Source organism: Rosa rugosa, chromosome 3 (assembly GCF_958449725.1).
Source record: "Rosa rugosa chromosome 3, drRosRugo1.1, whole genome shotgun sequence".
In the NCBI taxonomy this organism is placed as follows: domain Eukaryota; kingdom Viridiplantae; phylum Streptophyta; class Magnoliopsida; order Rosales; family Rosaceae; genus Rosa; species Rosa rugosa.
This window is the reverse complement of record NC_084822.1, coordinates 39,070,631-39,086,620: the sequence shown is the minus strand read 5'-3', so window position 1 is coordinate 39,086,620 and position 15,990 is coordinate 39,070,631. Positions and strand designations below refer to the sequence as shown.

Sequence of the window (15,990 nt, the reverse complement as noted above, 5' to 3'; positions counted from 1 at the left end):
TTAAGACATTGAAAACTGCCTTAAAGCTAGTACGGTTCAGGTTGGACAAATTCAGTTCGTCCATTGGTTTAAGCGAGTTAGATACCTTAAAGATCATCAATTTGGCTGAAATTTTGCAGAGATGATCTATACATTAGTACCTAAAAACTGAATGGTCGAGATGTGAATATGCGACCAAAAATGGACCCTAAACTCCAAATGCGCACTTTAATTTCAGAGCGAGGTCTCACTCTGGATAGGATCTGTGTATATATATATATATATAAGCCTAATCACCATTAGGAGTGAAAGATTTATTATATTTATAGGATAAAGAAAAGTTTATATACATTATATGCAGCAATACAATTACCCCAAGGTTAAAGAAAAGTAAATCTAGTGTAGAACATCTTTTGAGTATATTCAACAATAGAAGCTATATTTTAAGTTAAAATAACTAAAAAACTAAAATATAGCTACATGTTTAATATATAATTTTTTTTTTCATAACACGATGTTAGTCTTCACAAAATTCTTATCTTATGACGATGCTTTTTGATGTCTTTGAATCATGAAACTATAGTTTCATGAATTTTTGCATTTTATTTATTTATTTATTCTAAATATTCAACCAAAATAAATACGGTTTAGGGTTTAACCTACAAAAGAAAAACTGTAACCAACTTATTAAAAGGATAAGAAGATAATAAAGTTTTTGCAATTTATTTATTGGGCTAAATACAAATTACTACCTTGTGATTTAGGTCCAAAATCACTTCAGTCCCTGAACTTCTAATTTCATCAAAAACACCCCTGCACTTTCAATTTTGATCTAATAGGTCCAATTTGTTAGTTTTCCGACAATTGAGTTATTTAACTTGTTAACGTGGCTCATATATGACCTATGTTTTATGATGTGGTGTCGAGGTGGTCTGCATAGTCAATTTAGGAGTGAGTCCTACTATTAAAAATAAATAGTTTTTCAACAAATAATCCAACTATAACTTGAACCCATAACAGAATATTAACAAATTGGACCTATTAGATCAAAATTGAAAGTGCAGGGGTGTTTTTGATGAAATTAGAAGTCCAGGGACTGAATTGATTTTGGACCTAAACCACAGGGTACTAACTCGTATTTAGCCCTTATTTATTTATTTATTCTAAATATTCAACCAAAATAAATACGGTTTAGGGTTTAACCTACAAAAGAAAAACTATAACCAACTTCTTAATAAAGAACAAAAAGGAGCTAGGAATACTCGAACTAGGGATGCGAACCTTTTCTGTCCCTTTAACAAATAGATTACATAAGTGCATACACACATAGTTCTACAAAAACACATAAATATATATATTAATACATACATATAAAAGTGTTTAAAATTCAAAAGCTTTCGAAACTCGGAGTCCTTGTGCGACCACACCGCCTGAACATCTTTTGGGTTGCCCTGGCCTATGACTGCCAATTTTTTTTAATCAACCCCAAAACGGGTGCCAATAGTATTCATCGCATGCCAAAATGGCCATTACATATCCTTCTGCTGCCTTCAACTAGACAGGTCAAGAAGGTGTGGTAGTACCCACGGTGATACATAGAAATAGGTCCACTCATTATACATTAAATCCGTAGAGACTAGCGTAAATTCTCTTTCAGTACTACTCCAGATGCACTAATAGGCACATCAAGTGCATTAGGATCCTACTACAAGGAAATTTATTGTAATTAGACAAAAGCTAAAAACATAGGTTGGGGCTAAGGGCCTAAACCCTAGCCCAAATAGCAATGGACTAGGGCAAAACCCTAGCCCAACAGTTCGCCGCCCAACAGGGATAGTCCACCAAGGAAGCTTGCTCCAGGCCCATCATTCTGGTTCGGACTAGTCCGCCTTGTCCTCCCACCATCCCTGCGTACCTCACCCTTCCGGCCGAGCTCCGTCGCTGACCTACGTCGCCTGCCCCGTCACCACTCTCCGCCTTGCCTCCAAGCCGTCTCGTGCCAAACGCTGCCGCGACAGATCTCCAGCACAGAAAACGCATCCCAGATCCAAGCCCCGTAATCGCACCCCATCGATCGGAATCCAGGGCACCGTCAATTCGAGGACCTAGCAGCGAGGATCGGCGACCAAACTTGTAAAGCACGATCATCCCTTCGACCCTCCCAGCCGAACTTTCTGACAAAACCCGAGCAAAAACTCCCTCTGACAAACCCATGGGCAGTAGACCTCCCGTCCGGCAGCAAACCCATCATAGCGGTGTGGCCGGTGACCAACCCCAACGCCCTCTGACAAACCCATGTATATATACTATACATTTTTTTATTTTCTAAGGTGAGAGGAGATGACTTCTCTCAAAAAGAGGGGATTTCTATGACTGCCAAGTGAATAAACCCCAAAAACTTTTATATATAAAAAGTACACACTTTTGCTGGTAGATATTCATTGGCAAAAATTCAGAATAAAAAACAAGATTTCAAAGAAAAGTTTTTTTTTTAAAATTATTTTTTTAAGAGAAATACATTAAGGAGCATATTCCTGTGGGATCATATACAAACACCGGTCAAAATGTAAAAGTTGAAGGACAAAAGAGGGGAACTGACTACACCATATACTATTTTGAGATAATTTCTGACCTAAACGAGCAAAATTCAAAATTCTCCAAGGCGCGCACCTTTGATCATCTTAATTAGTAATAAAGAGCCACCTTCAACTTGAAGATTTGGTATTTGGAGTCGACTCCCCCATAGTAATCTCGTCTTCAATCTAATAGTCTCGGCTTGAAGTACTGAAGTAAAACTAAGGGCACGTTTACTTACTTGGAATGGAATGGAATGTAATGGAATGATTACGGAGTAAAAATACCCCTGTGTTTACTAACACATAAAGGAATCGGAATGATTCCAGGTAAAAGAATTCCTGTGTTTACTAACACATGAAGGAATGAGAATTGGTGTAGGTCCCACCTATTTATCAGGAATCGATTCCTGAATACTCAGGAATTCGATTACGAAGGGGGATATGGGTTTAGGAATCATTCCTCCGGAATCAATACCGATTCCTTTCTTCTCTCATTCCACTTGTCTCCGATTCATGATTATTTTCCATTCCAAGTAAGTAAACGTGCCATAATAGGAATCGAACATGCATAAATATGGCAATTTCATTTTGTTCTTTAAGAATAAAACTTGCAAAAGTTAACCGCTCCGTCAAAATTTAGTTTGTAATAATTGGATAAAGGATTTCCGCCATCCAATCATAGTTGTTGGTTTTTATTTCGACGAAAAGTTTGTCCTCCAAAAAATTCTTTTGAAAAATAAAAAGCAACACGGGCACCCCCTTGATTCTTCTGTACAAAAAGAAAAGAAACGGTGCGTTTACCCGAAACGCCCCAAGTGACGAGTTGTTTTACTTTACCCTTACCCTCCCTCCCAGAAGCGGTTTCTTTCCTCAATCAAAATATCTCTCTCTCTCTCTCTCTCTCGAATCCAATTCCTTCTAGAAATCACAACTACTTCTTCGAAACCGAGGGTTAGGGTTTCTTCTCCCCCCCCCTTTCCCTCTCTCTATTTAAGAATAAAATTTGAAGTAGCAGGCTTTCAAATTCGTCCTCTTCGCCCACTTGGGTTGGGGTTAGTTTTTAGGGTTGGGGATTAGGGTTGCTACCGCTACTCGGGAATAAGGAAGATGTATGCTGATCGAGAAGAAGCTGATGCCAAGAGGTCCATTAAAGAGCGTCTCAATGGCAACAACTTCAGGGATCGTAGACAAGTAGCCGGCAAAAGGTTTCTCTTCCCTCCCTTTTTTGTATTTCAACGAAATCCAATGGTTATAATTGTGGTTGTGGTTTTGGATTTTGCTTGTTCCGGTTTGAATTCTGGATTTTGAGTATAGTTTTTCTGTATTGCTAATAGTGTATGTGCTCAGTAATTGATAGGAGTCTGAAATTTTAGATGGATTTATAGTTACACGAATGCATTTAGGAGTAGAATTTAGTGGTCAAGGTAGGTGCTGGGATCAGAAACTATCCAGTGTGTGGGTGACTTAAAACATCAAGTTGAACACTAAAGTTTCGATATTGATTAGCAAAGATTTTGTTCGGATTTGAGTACAATAATGCAAGTAGGTCATAATGAGAACCGGCCAAGTGCCATTTTCAATTCATACAATTAGAACGGTGTTCACCTCCATGTATATCTTATCGTTGTGATTTTCAAAATCATCGGATTTGGAATTGAAATTGGATACAGTGTGTGACTTGTCTAACTAATGTGTTAGCTGCAATATAAGCACTTTTTATGTTGCAAAAGCTTCAGAGTTGTTTCTTTTGATCTGTTGTGAATAGATGAAAATTGTGAAGTTTTATACTGATGCTTGCAACAATAATATGAACTTCTGTTACTCTGGCAATAAAGATGGACCCTGTTATGAAATCTTGAGATTCGATATCAGCTTTGTTGTATTAGTTCAATCTGGGTGAAAGCTTCGTAGTTAGAAAGATACTGCATGTAGTGTTGCAAGGTTTCATTCACCAGATGCTTACCCATAGGCTGCATATACTTGTCGGAAAATGCTGGCAAATGCAATCCATTGGAATAGTTTTAGCCTTTGGGGTACTGCTGGTTGTGTTCTGGTTTGAATGTGTATATGTTAATGCTTGATGGTGGTTGAGTTTTGAGTATAAAAGCTTTGTAAGTGAGATGATGGCACATCCTTTTCAGGCAGAGACAAGATGACAAGTGGGAGCATGATCTTTATGATGATAACGAACCTCAATTATCAAGTATGGACTTATACTTTCGTATTAAAAGCTGCAGCTATTTCTATTTGATTCCACTATATCATCTTTTGTGGAAGTTGACTTTCTGCTGATATCTTTTGAAGATCGCAAAGTTGGGGACCTTCGTTTGAAGCTCCAGAGGAAAAGTTTCAAACAAACATCTGGAACAAGATCTGTTTCAGGTGTAAGGGACCTACGGGAAAAGCTTTCTGGTACTATGAAGCCACAACCAGTGAATGCCGATCCACCAAGGTCAAAAGTAGAGGCTGCTAAATCAGCAAGGAGAACCATTGCTGTTGCTGCACCTGCACCAGAGACTCACAAAGTTGCCAACACAACATCTAGGAAGAAGGCTTCAAAAAAGGCACGAATTGTTTGATATTCATTAATTCCATACTGAGTATCTCATGCACAGCTCGCACTTGGTGTGTTTGAGAACTGAGATTGGTCCCTTGAGGCTACATCTGATTGCTAATATTAATAACAAAATTTTAAAACATGGTTAGAATGAAGAGAAAAACTTTAGATATGTGAAATATTTTACCATAAGGAAATTTTCCTTAATGATCGTCTTGTTTTATTTATCTGTTTGACCTTTCTTCATTCCTGCTTTTGTTTGTTTATTACGACTTTTAGGGGGCACAACATGGATAGTAGTAGTATTGTAATGTAGATTCCCCTCCCGCATTAGGCATGGTGTCATAAGAAATCATTTCATCAAGAGGGATATGGTTGCTATATAATTCCCTAAAGGAACAAAAGATAGCAATTTTTATATTGCTACTGCTAGATTGAAGTACCATCTATTCCAATATATCATCCTTTGACTGGCCCACATAAAAAGGGACATGCACACGCTAATTACTGTTTTTGCCGCTTAATTTTAGATGATCCGTCTGTCTTTCATGCAGGTTGGCACATCAGTGGACGAATTTTTGACGTCCTTGGATCTTGAAAAGTATTCCATTACATTTCAGGCAGAGGAAGTATGTATATCATACACATTTTTTAACCACCTATTTCTGGGAAAATATTTCTTACCTTCGACTTCATAATTCGACATGTTATGCAGGTTGATATGACGGCTCTTGTGCACATGACTGATGAGGATCTCAAGGCTCTAGGAATACCAATGGTAATCTCGAGAAACTCCTAGCTAGAATTCTTGAAACATGATTACAAACATCAAATCACAACGACCCCATGCTAAACTATTGCTTTCCAACACTAAGAAATCCAAAACCATGAGTTTGCTTGAAATAAATTGTTTCTTAATCCATGGTTGTATGGTCAACTTTGTTTCAACATGCAAGAGTAATATAAAATGTTTTAGATACAATTCATCTTCTTCTTCAGAATCTGCAAGAGTGACAATATTCATCTCTAAAAGCATACCATCTTCACAGTAATCTAATGAAATTATCTTGTAGGTGGATTGAATAAAACATAGACTATACTGTTAGAGTTCAATCAGGGTGCACATCAATTCATGGTGAGGATGGTGTTCGGTCTTTTGGATCAAACACTAATTCGGTCACCTTCTGTGTAGTTTCCAACAGTTTCACTATTTGTTTTACTTGAATGTAAACTCTTAATTGAACAAAACTGTAGGCACACCATATTTGTCTCAGTGAGAGTTTCTGTTTTACTTTCGAAATATACCAGAATTACGTTGTTATCTGTTTTTCCATTTTCTATTGCTTGCAAAGTCATGGTAACTGTACCAGGAGTTGGTTTTGGCTTGAGTTGACGAGTTTTGTCTTTGCTTACTCTGAGCTTTAAGCTTTGAGCTTACCTTTAGTTCTGATTTTGGGGTTTCAGGGTCCAAGGAAGAAGATTCTTTTGGCATTGGAATCAAGAGTTTGACATTTGAGGCTGGATAGTTTCTGTGCCCAATCTCATCATGTTTATTATGACTAAATCTAGCAGGTCTTCTTTTGATTGGTATTAACCTGCGTGTAATTTTTTCTTTTAACCTCCGTTTTCTTTTTATTCTAGTATGCAATGCTGTAAGTGGCCTCAATGAGCTCATTATTTATATAAACATGTTAAATTTTAGCTTGGAACATCTGGAATTTGAAGTTAAATGAATTTATTGCCGTCTTTTCTTCCAAACTCCACCACACTTATGTGGTGGATATTCAGATAAAAAAAAAAAAATGCAGGATATCAATCGTCTAATGTTGGATATTAATCGACCATCTGGTATGGGAATCTGCGGCTTTCGATAATGATATTGTTTATTGCGTTTCAGGTGTGTGGCCAAAACTATGGTGGTGGTGGCACATAGATATGGCTAACGGCTTGAGTTTTCAGACAATAAAATTGTCATAGTAAAAGCATTTGTCTGAAAATTAGTTTTACACCCAATTTAACAATGATTTATTAGTTTAAACTCAATAACTTTTTCTTTTCAATTTACACGAAATTCAAATCATCAAACATTCCTTATTTAATAGATTTTTCAATTAAAACAATTTCCATCAACTTTTTGGTTCCCATTGTACCCTTAATTAGCTTGTAGAAAGTCAAATGGAATTATAAATCTATAGCCTAGATTATAACATTTCCAAAAGTAAGTGATTTATGGCTTAATTCTACTTTGATTTCAAATTTTCATTGAAGAAAACTTTTATATATAACACCATGTTTTCAAACTTATACAAATACTAGTTAAGTTTTCGTAGATCATAGAAAAAAAGTTCACATTGTTGTTGTGTATCGCCTATGCTGTTATGCATTTGTAACCATATTCTCTTTCTAATTTTTGTCTTTCAAAGTATGGTATCTATGAATAAGGTATATTATTCATGAGATTTAGTTTTCAAATCTTTTCTTTTGCCATCATTGTGCCATGAATTTCTTATGATAAAGTATCTTGTTCTATGGTTGAACTTTTCATTTTGTATATTGTCTTATTAATACAATGGTTGTTCATTTTCAATTGCTACCTTTTTTATGTACCTAATATATAGGCATATTCATATAGGTATAATATAGAGACTTTCAACCTAATAAACATGGTTAACTCGCAATGATAGAATACCTAAAAAAAGATTGATGTGAAAAATGATTCTAATAAATAGGTTGATACGAAAACTCTTAGAAGTCAGTTTAGCTAACATAGGTATATAATCTTTAGGTTGTAATTTTTGGGTTAAAAACTTAAACCTCTACTTTAAGTTAGATTACTAGTAAAACAATGGAAAACATAACTCTAGAGTGGTGTTGCAAACTCCATGGCAAAGCTTACAACCTTGAGGTCTAATCCAACAACAGTAACAAAAAACAACAACTACTACTAATTAGATGAGTTGCAAAACACAAAAGTTACCTTTAAAATAGAAAGTTTAAATTATCGTAAAATAAATATCACATTCACTTATAAAATCTTTGAATTCAGAAAATTATATAAAGAAAAATGCATGTTTCTAGAAATTATAATGAGGTTAATGAAAACTGCGATAATAATGGGACCAATAAATAAGATCTACAATTAAGGTATTTAAAGAGGACGTTAATCTTGCTAGTTTTTTTTTTTTTTTGAATCAATCCAGACAACTTTCATTCAACTCAAGCCAGAACGGCATGGATACATACCTTCCCTTGCCATCTATGGGCAAGTCTAGGACGTGGCATCCTAGCACCACTCATTAGATAATCAGTGCTCACAAATGAAAGCAAGCTATAACTATGAAAAAACTAGAACACAGTACATAGACATAGTTCAACGAAAAACTAAAATCTCTCCTTCTCATCCAAGTTGGGGCTAGGAGGTATGGCTGGGTCCAGCCTCTTGGATCCCAAATTCGAAACCCCATAGAACCAGATCCCAAAACTTTGAGCTTCAAATCCGGATTTAGATGTTGCACCCAAAAGAAATTGGAAACCCCAACACAATTGGGCCTCCAAAGTGATTTGGGCACCCAAAAGGAGTTGGACACCCACAAGTTGCGCCAAACACTAGATTTGGGCCCCCAATTCGAGTTGGGCCTCAACAATGATCTCGGCACCCAACCCTGATTGGGCTCCTCTGCTATTGCACCAGGTTTCGTCACGGCCACCATCGCCGCCGCACATACGAGATACAGGCGATATCGTCTCCGCCCCAGATCCTGAGACCATCCTTTCCACGTTAGCATAGGCCTTATCCAACTTCGAGGATCACCCAGAATTCTAACTTTGAGACGTCCCCGACGTGGTCGAGTCTGACCAAACTCATCCAACTCATCTTTCCGTACAGGCTTGCTTCGACAATGCATCACCAATTGCACCATCTTCCTCAGGTCTCAAGGTTTGATCAATGCAGGATGAGGCCAAGAGAAGCTTCTTGACCATCCACATGAAGTAGATTGGAGATCCGACGCAAGAGATCTACTTGCTCCAAAGAGCAAGCCACCACTGCCTCTTGGAGGATAGCCCCCAAGGCTCGCCCCTGGAGATCCGCCGCGATCTGGATCTAACCTAAACTGGCACGGGTCAGAAACCTTGAATGTTGCATAACCTTCTTTTTGTTGGTTGGTCGCCGACCAGGATTGGAGGGCTGAGATTGGATTGTGGGATGTGGAGTGGGTTTCTCCACTTAGAATGGAGACCGGCAGCAGTCGCCATGTTTGGATCACCGAGCACAGGTGGCTAGGTTTTGGGAGCGGCATCCCTTAAAAAGAAAAAGGTTAATCTTGCTAGTTGACTTCTGTTTGTCAGATTTAAATTATGGTAATTTATGTAATTCATAAAAAAACGAAATTCAATATTTTATCCTAGTTGGCAATAATTGGTGAGTTTTTTCCATTAGGTTTTTTAGGAATTGGGTGTATAATGAATTACCTCCTCATTATATTTGGTCTATACTTGAGCCACTCAATATATGTATAGTTTGTCCTCTCACACTGTTTTTGGCTATATATATATACTATACATTTTTTTATTTTCTAGGTGTCAGAATTCATAAGCTCCAATTCGTGAGAAGATTATGCGTCACCAACTCATTTATTTTTTCCCAATTTTTGTATTCATGTATTCATCAAATTTCCGCACTTAGATGCAAATGCTTTGTAGATTTCTCACTATTACCTTAATTACTCCTATATGTAAGTTCATTGACCTGCCCAAAATTAGTGCTCAATTTAAAACCCTATCAATGTTTTAAGAATAAGTAGGAATCGTTCTCAACCGGGGATTAGGGCCTTATTAATTCCTGAAAAATAAAACGTTAGACAAAACAAAACTATATATTATATATACAACATTTACGATTTACACAAAGTAAGGGGATTTTCAGATTTTATTTTCTAATTTAACAACTAATTATATACATATGACACATCAAAACACAGAATCAAGTAGAATATATATGAATGGAACAAAATTTGATAGAATTAACTACTATTAACACGTTGGCATGGTTTCAAACATCAAATCACGAATCAAAATATGTTATAGCATAGAATCAATCAAGAACAAAGATGAACGCATACAAAGTTCTTTATACTTCCCTTAATTAAATTAACTAGATGAACGCACTATAGTTAACCCTATTAAGCATGCAATTACTAGTGGTAGCTAATTACTAAAAACACTTTTAACGCATTAAGCACACATGGAAGTTTGATCAATTCAAGCCAAGAACACAAGTTAGAACACTAATCAAGCATGCAAGACTCATTGTTAATTTACCTAAGTAATTTTAGGTTTTCCACTTTAATTATCAAAGCCTAGAACGCTAGCACCTAAACATGGATTCAATTACATGTTTATCAATCAAAGTATGCGTCCAAAGATCAATTAACACATAAAAGATGGGATTGAAGCTCGAAATTAACAATCATGCATGAACATATTCAAATCGCAATTTTCTGTTTTGAAAACCTAAAACCTAAAACATGCTTCATAGTATTCGAAAACTACATATCTAAAATCAACACTTCATCCACAAAAGAAATCTCAATTCATCATAGAACAATAAAACAAAACCTAAAATCAAATTGAAACCGAAAATTGTTTTACAAAGTATCAAAAACCGAAAACAAAATAAGGTGTTCATGGTTACACTTTTTGATCTTCAAGGACGCAAGAAGCTTCAAAATGTGGTGGAATGGATGAGGATCTTGGAAAGGATGCTTGAATGGAGATGGAGGATGCTCACGGCCTTGAACTTTGGATTCTTGAATGGTTGCAGAAACTTGGAAGAGAAGGGGAATTGTTTGTGGCTTTTGATTCTGAATTTTTTGGTGTGTAGAATGTCTTCACAAACCCCCCTATATAAAGTGCACGGCAAGGCCTAGGGTTTCCTAGGATTTCTCTTCTTCTGCATCATTCGACCAATGAAAATATTCATTAAGAATTGGAGAACAAGTCACCTTTGTCATGGCCGAAATCTTCAATGTACCTAGACCCTATTTCGGTCTCCTTGCATGTAGAATGGAATAAGGAATTCAAATTCAATATTTATTCCCTTATTTTCTTTTCCAAAATTCCATAGAAATCCAAAACTAACCCAAATTGGATTTGCCGAAATCCCCTTGATATTCTTTTAATTCTCACGGCGAAAACCAAATAATATTGGTTTAGGATTCCTCAAAACGTCATGGATGATTCTAGAGACTCATGTGCAAGTCACATACTTCAATCTTCGGGCTAGGCTTCTCAAATGATCCAATTCGAAACCCATTCTTCAAATGTGACACCATTTTGCTTCTTGTAGAACATTCTTGAACAATCTTCAGTCATCTTCAAGGCACAACATCTCCTAGTCTCACCAAGTCTCCTAGCAGCATCAGGACTCCTAGTGTGATCAGGTTTCCTAGTCCAACTAGGACTCTGTCATTTCTTCATTTCCGAACATCATTTTTCCGAGCTCACTCCTAGTTGAGTTCGGATTCCTATTTCAACTGGGATTCCTTTTCCTGGTAGAATTGGGAAAACTTCATTTCTCTATTTCTTCTCATTTATGCGCTCTTTACTCCTTGCCTTCCATTTCCAGACTCAAAACTACCTAAAAACACAAAATAAGTTAGAAATGATAATGTTAAGAGAATAACTGAGCAAAATGTAGAGAGAAATGCACTAAAAATATAGTCAATATTAGTCTCAACATTCATGCATAAAGATTGTTTTAAATAGTAGGTGAACTTGAAGTTCATGTGCATGCATAAGGAGTACTCGTGACTCTTTAAAGCCTTGAACTTCTTTAACTGCTTATGCAATCTCCAAGTAAAGCCAAGTGATTGATCATTCTTATGTTTGCAACTCAGATAGCTCGGACCAAAAGTAAATATCTCAATTCCCATCTAAAATTTTTTAGAAGTTAGTTTATTGTTCCAAATCTCATTTCAAAGATTTTGTATTGGATCGGATTATCTTTTGGAATTTTCAGATATTCAATATCTTTTCAAATTTTTTGGTATCGATATTGAAAAAAAAAATTGCATCCAATTATATATAACATCAATCCACTAAATACCAATCAAGTACAATTTAAGCACTTCTCATCACTAAGTTCACAATTGTATTGGAATGAAATCTATCACAAAAAAATTTTGCTTCCTGATTCATCTTCCAGGAGTCGCATCTATTTAAGCTGTCACCTTGTCAAGATTGTCCCACGTACCCTTACTTGATTGCAAAATTATCTTGAAGTTCCGCATTCGCTGCATTTCTAACACGAGCATTGTATGCTGGCATCGTAAGTACTATGTAAGGCCATCTGCTTTACTGGTGGAATAGCAATCGATGTTTTAGATTTGATAAACCGATTTTTTGATAATTGAAACTATATATATATATATATATAAACATATGAATACAAAATTTTCGACAACTTATCATATAAAAAAAATTTAGTATTATTCATTCTAATTTATATTACAAATAAATACTTGTTGTAAAGTTAGTAATACCAAAAACCAAAAATACTGAAATTGAGTAGTTTTCTATCCCAACGAGGCTCTTTGCAGCATATGATAAGTTCTGATTCAGTTTAACCAAAATATCCTCGACAATTGCCTCAACTAGTTCATACTCATGCTTGGTATATATGGATCAAGATAAAAATCGATAAAAGAGTTAGCATTTAGCGAGATTACTATTCTTCTAAGAATGAAACCCATATATTTTGTGACTCATAGAAATTACTACAAAATGAAGTTACAAAGTTAATGGCCTGATATTTTGTGATTGTGAATGAAACCCAGAAAGATTGGTTGTTGTTGTCACAGCATCCCTCCACTTGCTCACCTTGTCCATGTTGTCTTTGAATCTCTCTTCAAGAACTACAAATGCATCTGCATAAGTCCGTTTCTACACCGTACATGTGAAGGACCAATGTCATAGAAAACGGGTACAACAAGCTGTCCATATGCTTCTTTACATTTCGGTATATGCACAAGTTCATCTAAGCACTATGCAAAAGAAGCATAGTGTTTTGAGAAAATGATTATCGAAAGCTTGGATTGCTCAATTGTTGTTAATAAGGCAGGTCCATTTTCATCTCCTCTCTCAAGTGACTTGTCAGCCATGTAGGTATGGATTTGCTTCCCCTTCAAAGCAACATAGAGATGGCTAGTAAATTTAAGGCGGATGTCCTCATCTCTAAAACTAATAAAGACGTCATATCTAAGGAGCCAAAATATAGAGTCTGCTAAAAATGTTCTAAGAAATAATATGAGGGTTTTCTCCATTAGGATTTTTAGCAATTCGGTGTATAATGAATTACCTCCTGATTATATTTGGTCTATATTTGAGCCACTGAAATATATATAGTTTGTCCTCTCACACTGTTTTTGGCTATATATATATATATATATATATATATATATATATATATATATATATATATATATATATATATATATATATATATATATATATATAAACAGTGTGAGAGGACAAACTATATATATATATAGTATACATTTTCATATATTGATATCCACAAGGACGTACCTCAATTTAATGCATCTAACATTTTTCAACTACACATTTTACCATATTAAGAATGAACATCGTGCATTATTAATTGATGGTCATTAACCAACCACTCACCTTCCATGTGCATCATTGGTGATGATATACCTATATATGTAGCTATTCTTTTCCATATTACGTACTAGTAATGTGTTGTGAGTTTCATTTTGTTCGTAGCATGATATATAGACACACACACACATGTAGGGGGAGGATCAAGAGAGGACATCCTTACTTTAAGAAATTGAGGATTTTTATTATTTCACACTAGTATATGATTTAATTCAATGATTTCAACCCCTTGACTCTTTAGATTTGTATGCAAGAATTGTGTCTACAAAAAATAATCAAATCCATAATCATTTGATCACTCAAAATTGTATAAACAAATGTAAACCGTTAGATAAAATTAAAACGAACATTATGCTAATTAAATAGTTAAACGTTTTCCGATTGGCTAATTTGCAGGATTCATATATGTGTATGTAACTAGAGAATATGTGTGGTTTAGATTATTAAAATACATGCTAAAAATTAAAAACATCCTCACTTTTTAAGTTTAAGGAGGTCTTCTCTTGATCCTCCCTCTACATCTGTATATATATGGATTATTTGGTACTATGAGTGTTCTAGTAGTAATAGATAATGTTTGGCAAACCCTGGATCTGTGGAAAATAGGGATTCCCACTTGATATAAAAAGTTGTAAAATCTTGGTAACACCACGAAACAAGATATATTCAATGAAATGGAAAAAACTAGAAAGAAATTCCCCGTTTGTGTTTTGCCTGATAGTGATGCACGGAGTCTGTTTAAGAAGATGGCTGGAGGTTACATTGAATCTGATCCTGAGTTGCATTCAGTAGCAGAATAAGTATTCAGGGAATGTGATGGGTTACCAGCTGCAATTTCGACTCTGGTAACTGCACTATGAAATAAAAAGAAAGCAATCTGGGAAGATGCACTTGGACTGTTAAAAAAGCCTTTCAGGGGAGATATTCAAGGAATGAAGAAGCACATGTATCAGCCAATTAGGGGTGAGTTATGACTTACTGGAAAGAGAGGAGGCCAAATTCTCATTTCTGCTGTGTTGTATATTTCGAGAAAGCACTTATATACCTGTTGAAGATTTGGTGACTCATGGGGTCTTTCAAGGAATTGATCTAGTTGTACAAGGAAGGGATCATGTAGAAGCCTTGATAGACACACTCAAAAGTTGCTATTTATTGTTCGACAGTGACAAAGAAGAGTTTGTATGAGCAACTCCAACAACTTTTCTATAATTTTTGTATTATAGGGAAGCAAAAGTCAAATCTTTAACCTCTTTTTTTTCTCCAACTCCAACAGATTCTCTATTTTACAGCAATCTCTAAAATCTCTATAATCATTCCTCAAAATTTTAGAGATTGCTGTAAATTTAGGAAATTTGGTTTTTTTTTTCCTCACTATCCCTAAAATGAGGATAGTTATAGGGAATCTGTTGGAGCAAAAGAAACTCATTTTTCCCTAAAATACAGTAAAATAAAAATATAGGAAAGCTGTTGGAGTTGCTATAAGAATGCATGATGTGGTGCGAGTTGTGCGCTTACAAATAGCCTTTGATGAGAGTGAAGGCACATTTCTTATAAGAAATGGAGTGACATTGGAAAAATGGCCCCGAGGATACATTTGTATTTCACTGACAGCCAATAAAAGTAGTCATGAGCTTTTGTTGTTGTCACGCACAGGTTATGAAGAGAGGTACGATAGGGACACACTTGGTACATTGAATAGAATGGAAGATCTTAAAGTCTTAGATATCTCAGTTCCTAGTATTTTCTTGAAATATATAGTGTTATTGGAATCACTTCCGATACATATGAGAAACATTCAAACACTGTGTCTAAGGAGTTTAAGACTCGGATTGGAAATAATTTCTATGATTGAGGAGCTATGAAACACTAACGATACTCCGCCTACATATTTTAAAAAGAAAAGGTTCGATTGGTTTTGGCAGATGCCAAATTTACCAAATTCATTGCTTTCACAGGGGTGTGGGTGTGTGTATATATATAGCTGGATACAACCAAATGAACATAAAGTAAGAGAATAAAAATGAGAAAATTTGAAAACAAAAGTCTTTTGAAATACGTTAATTTACTTTTTAATTTGAATTCTGAAAATTCCAAAATAATATCAACAATAATGTTCACTTGTTCTTACCAAAGAAAGTATGACCAGTCACCCTTGGATGTAAATCCAACAGTGTAAATAATTAAGTTTTTTTTACACCA

General features: G+C 35.5%; 1 protein-coding gene across 1 annotated transcript; it reads left to right on the top strand.

Annotated features, from left to right (window-relative positions):
* The first annotated feature begins 3,388 nt into the window (after window positions 1–3,388).
* LOC133740209 (uncharacterized) lies at window positions 3,389–6,870 on the top strand. The gene is made up of 6 exons (XM_062168146.1): window positions 3,389–3,760; window positions 4,697–4,758; window positions 4,860–5,119; window positions 5,667–5,741; window positions 5,828–5,890; window positions 6,577–6,870. The coding sequence occupies exons 1-6, from the start codon at window positions 3,663–3,665 to the stop codon at window positions 6,619–6,621; spliced, it is 603 nt and encodes a 200-aa protein (XP_062024130.1). The 5' UTR covers window positions 3,389–3,662; the 3' UTR covers window positions 6,622–6,870.
* Window positions 6,871–15,990: the final 9,120 nt, after the last annotated feature.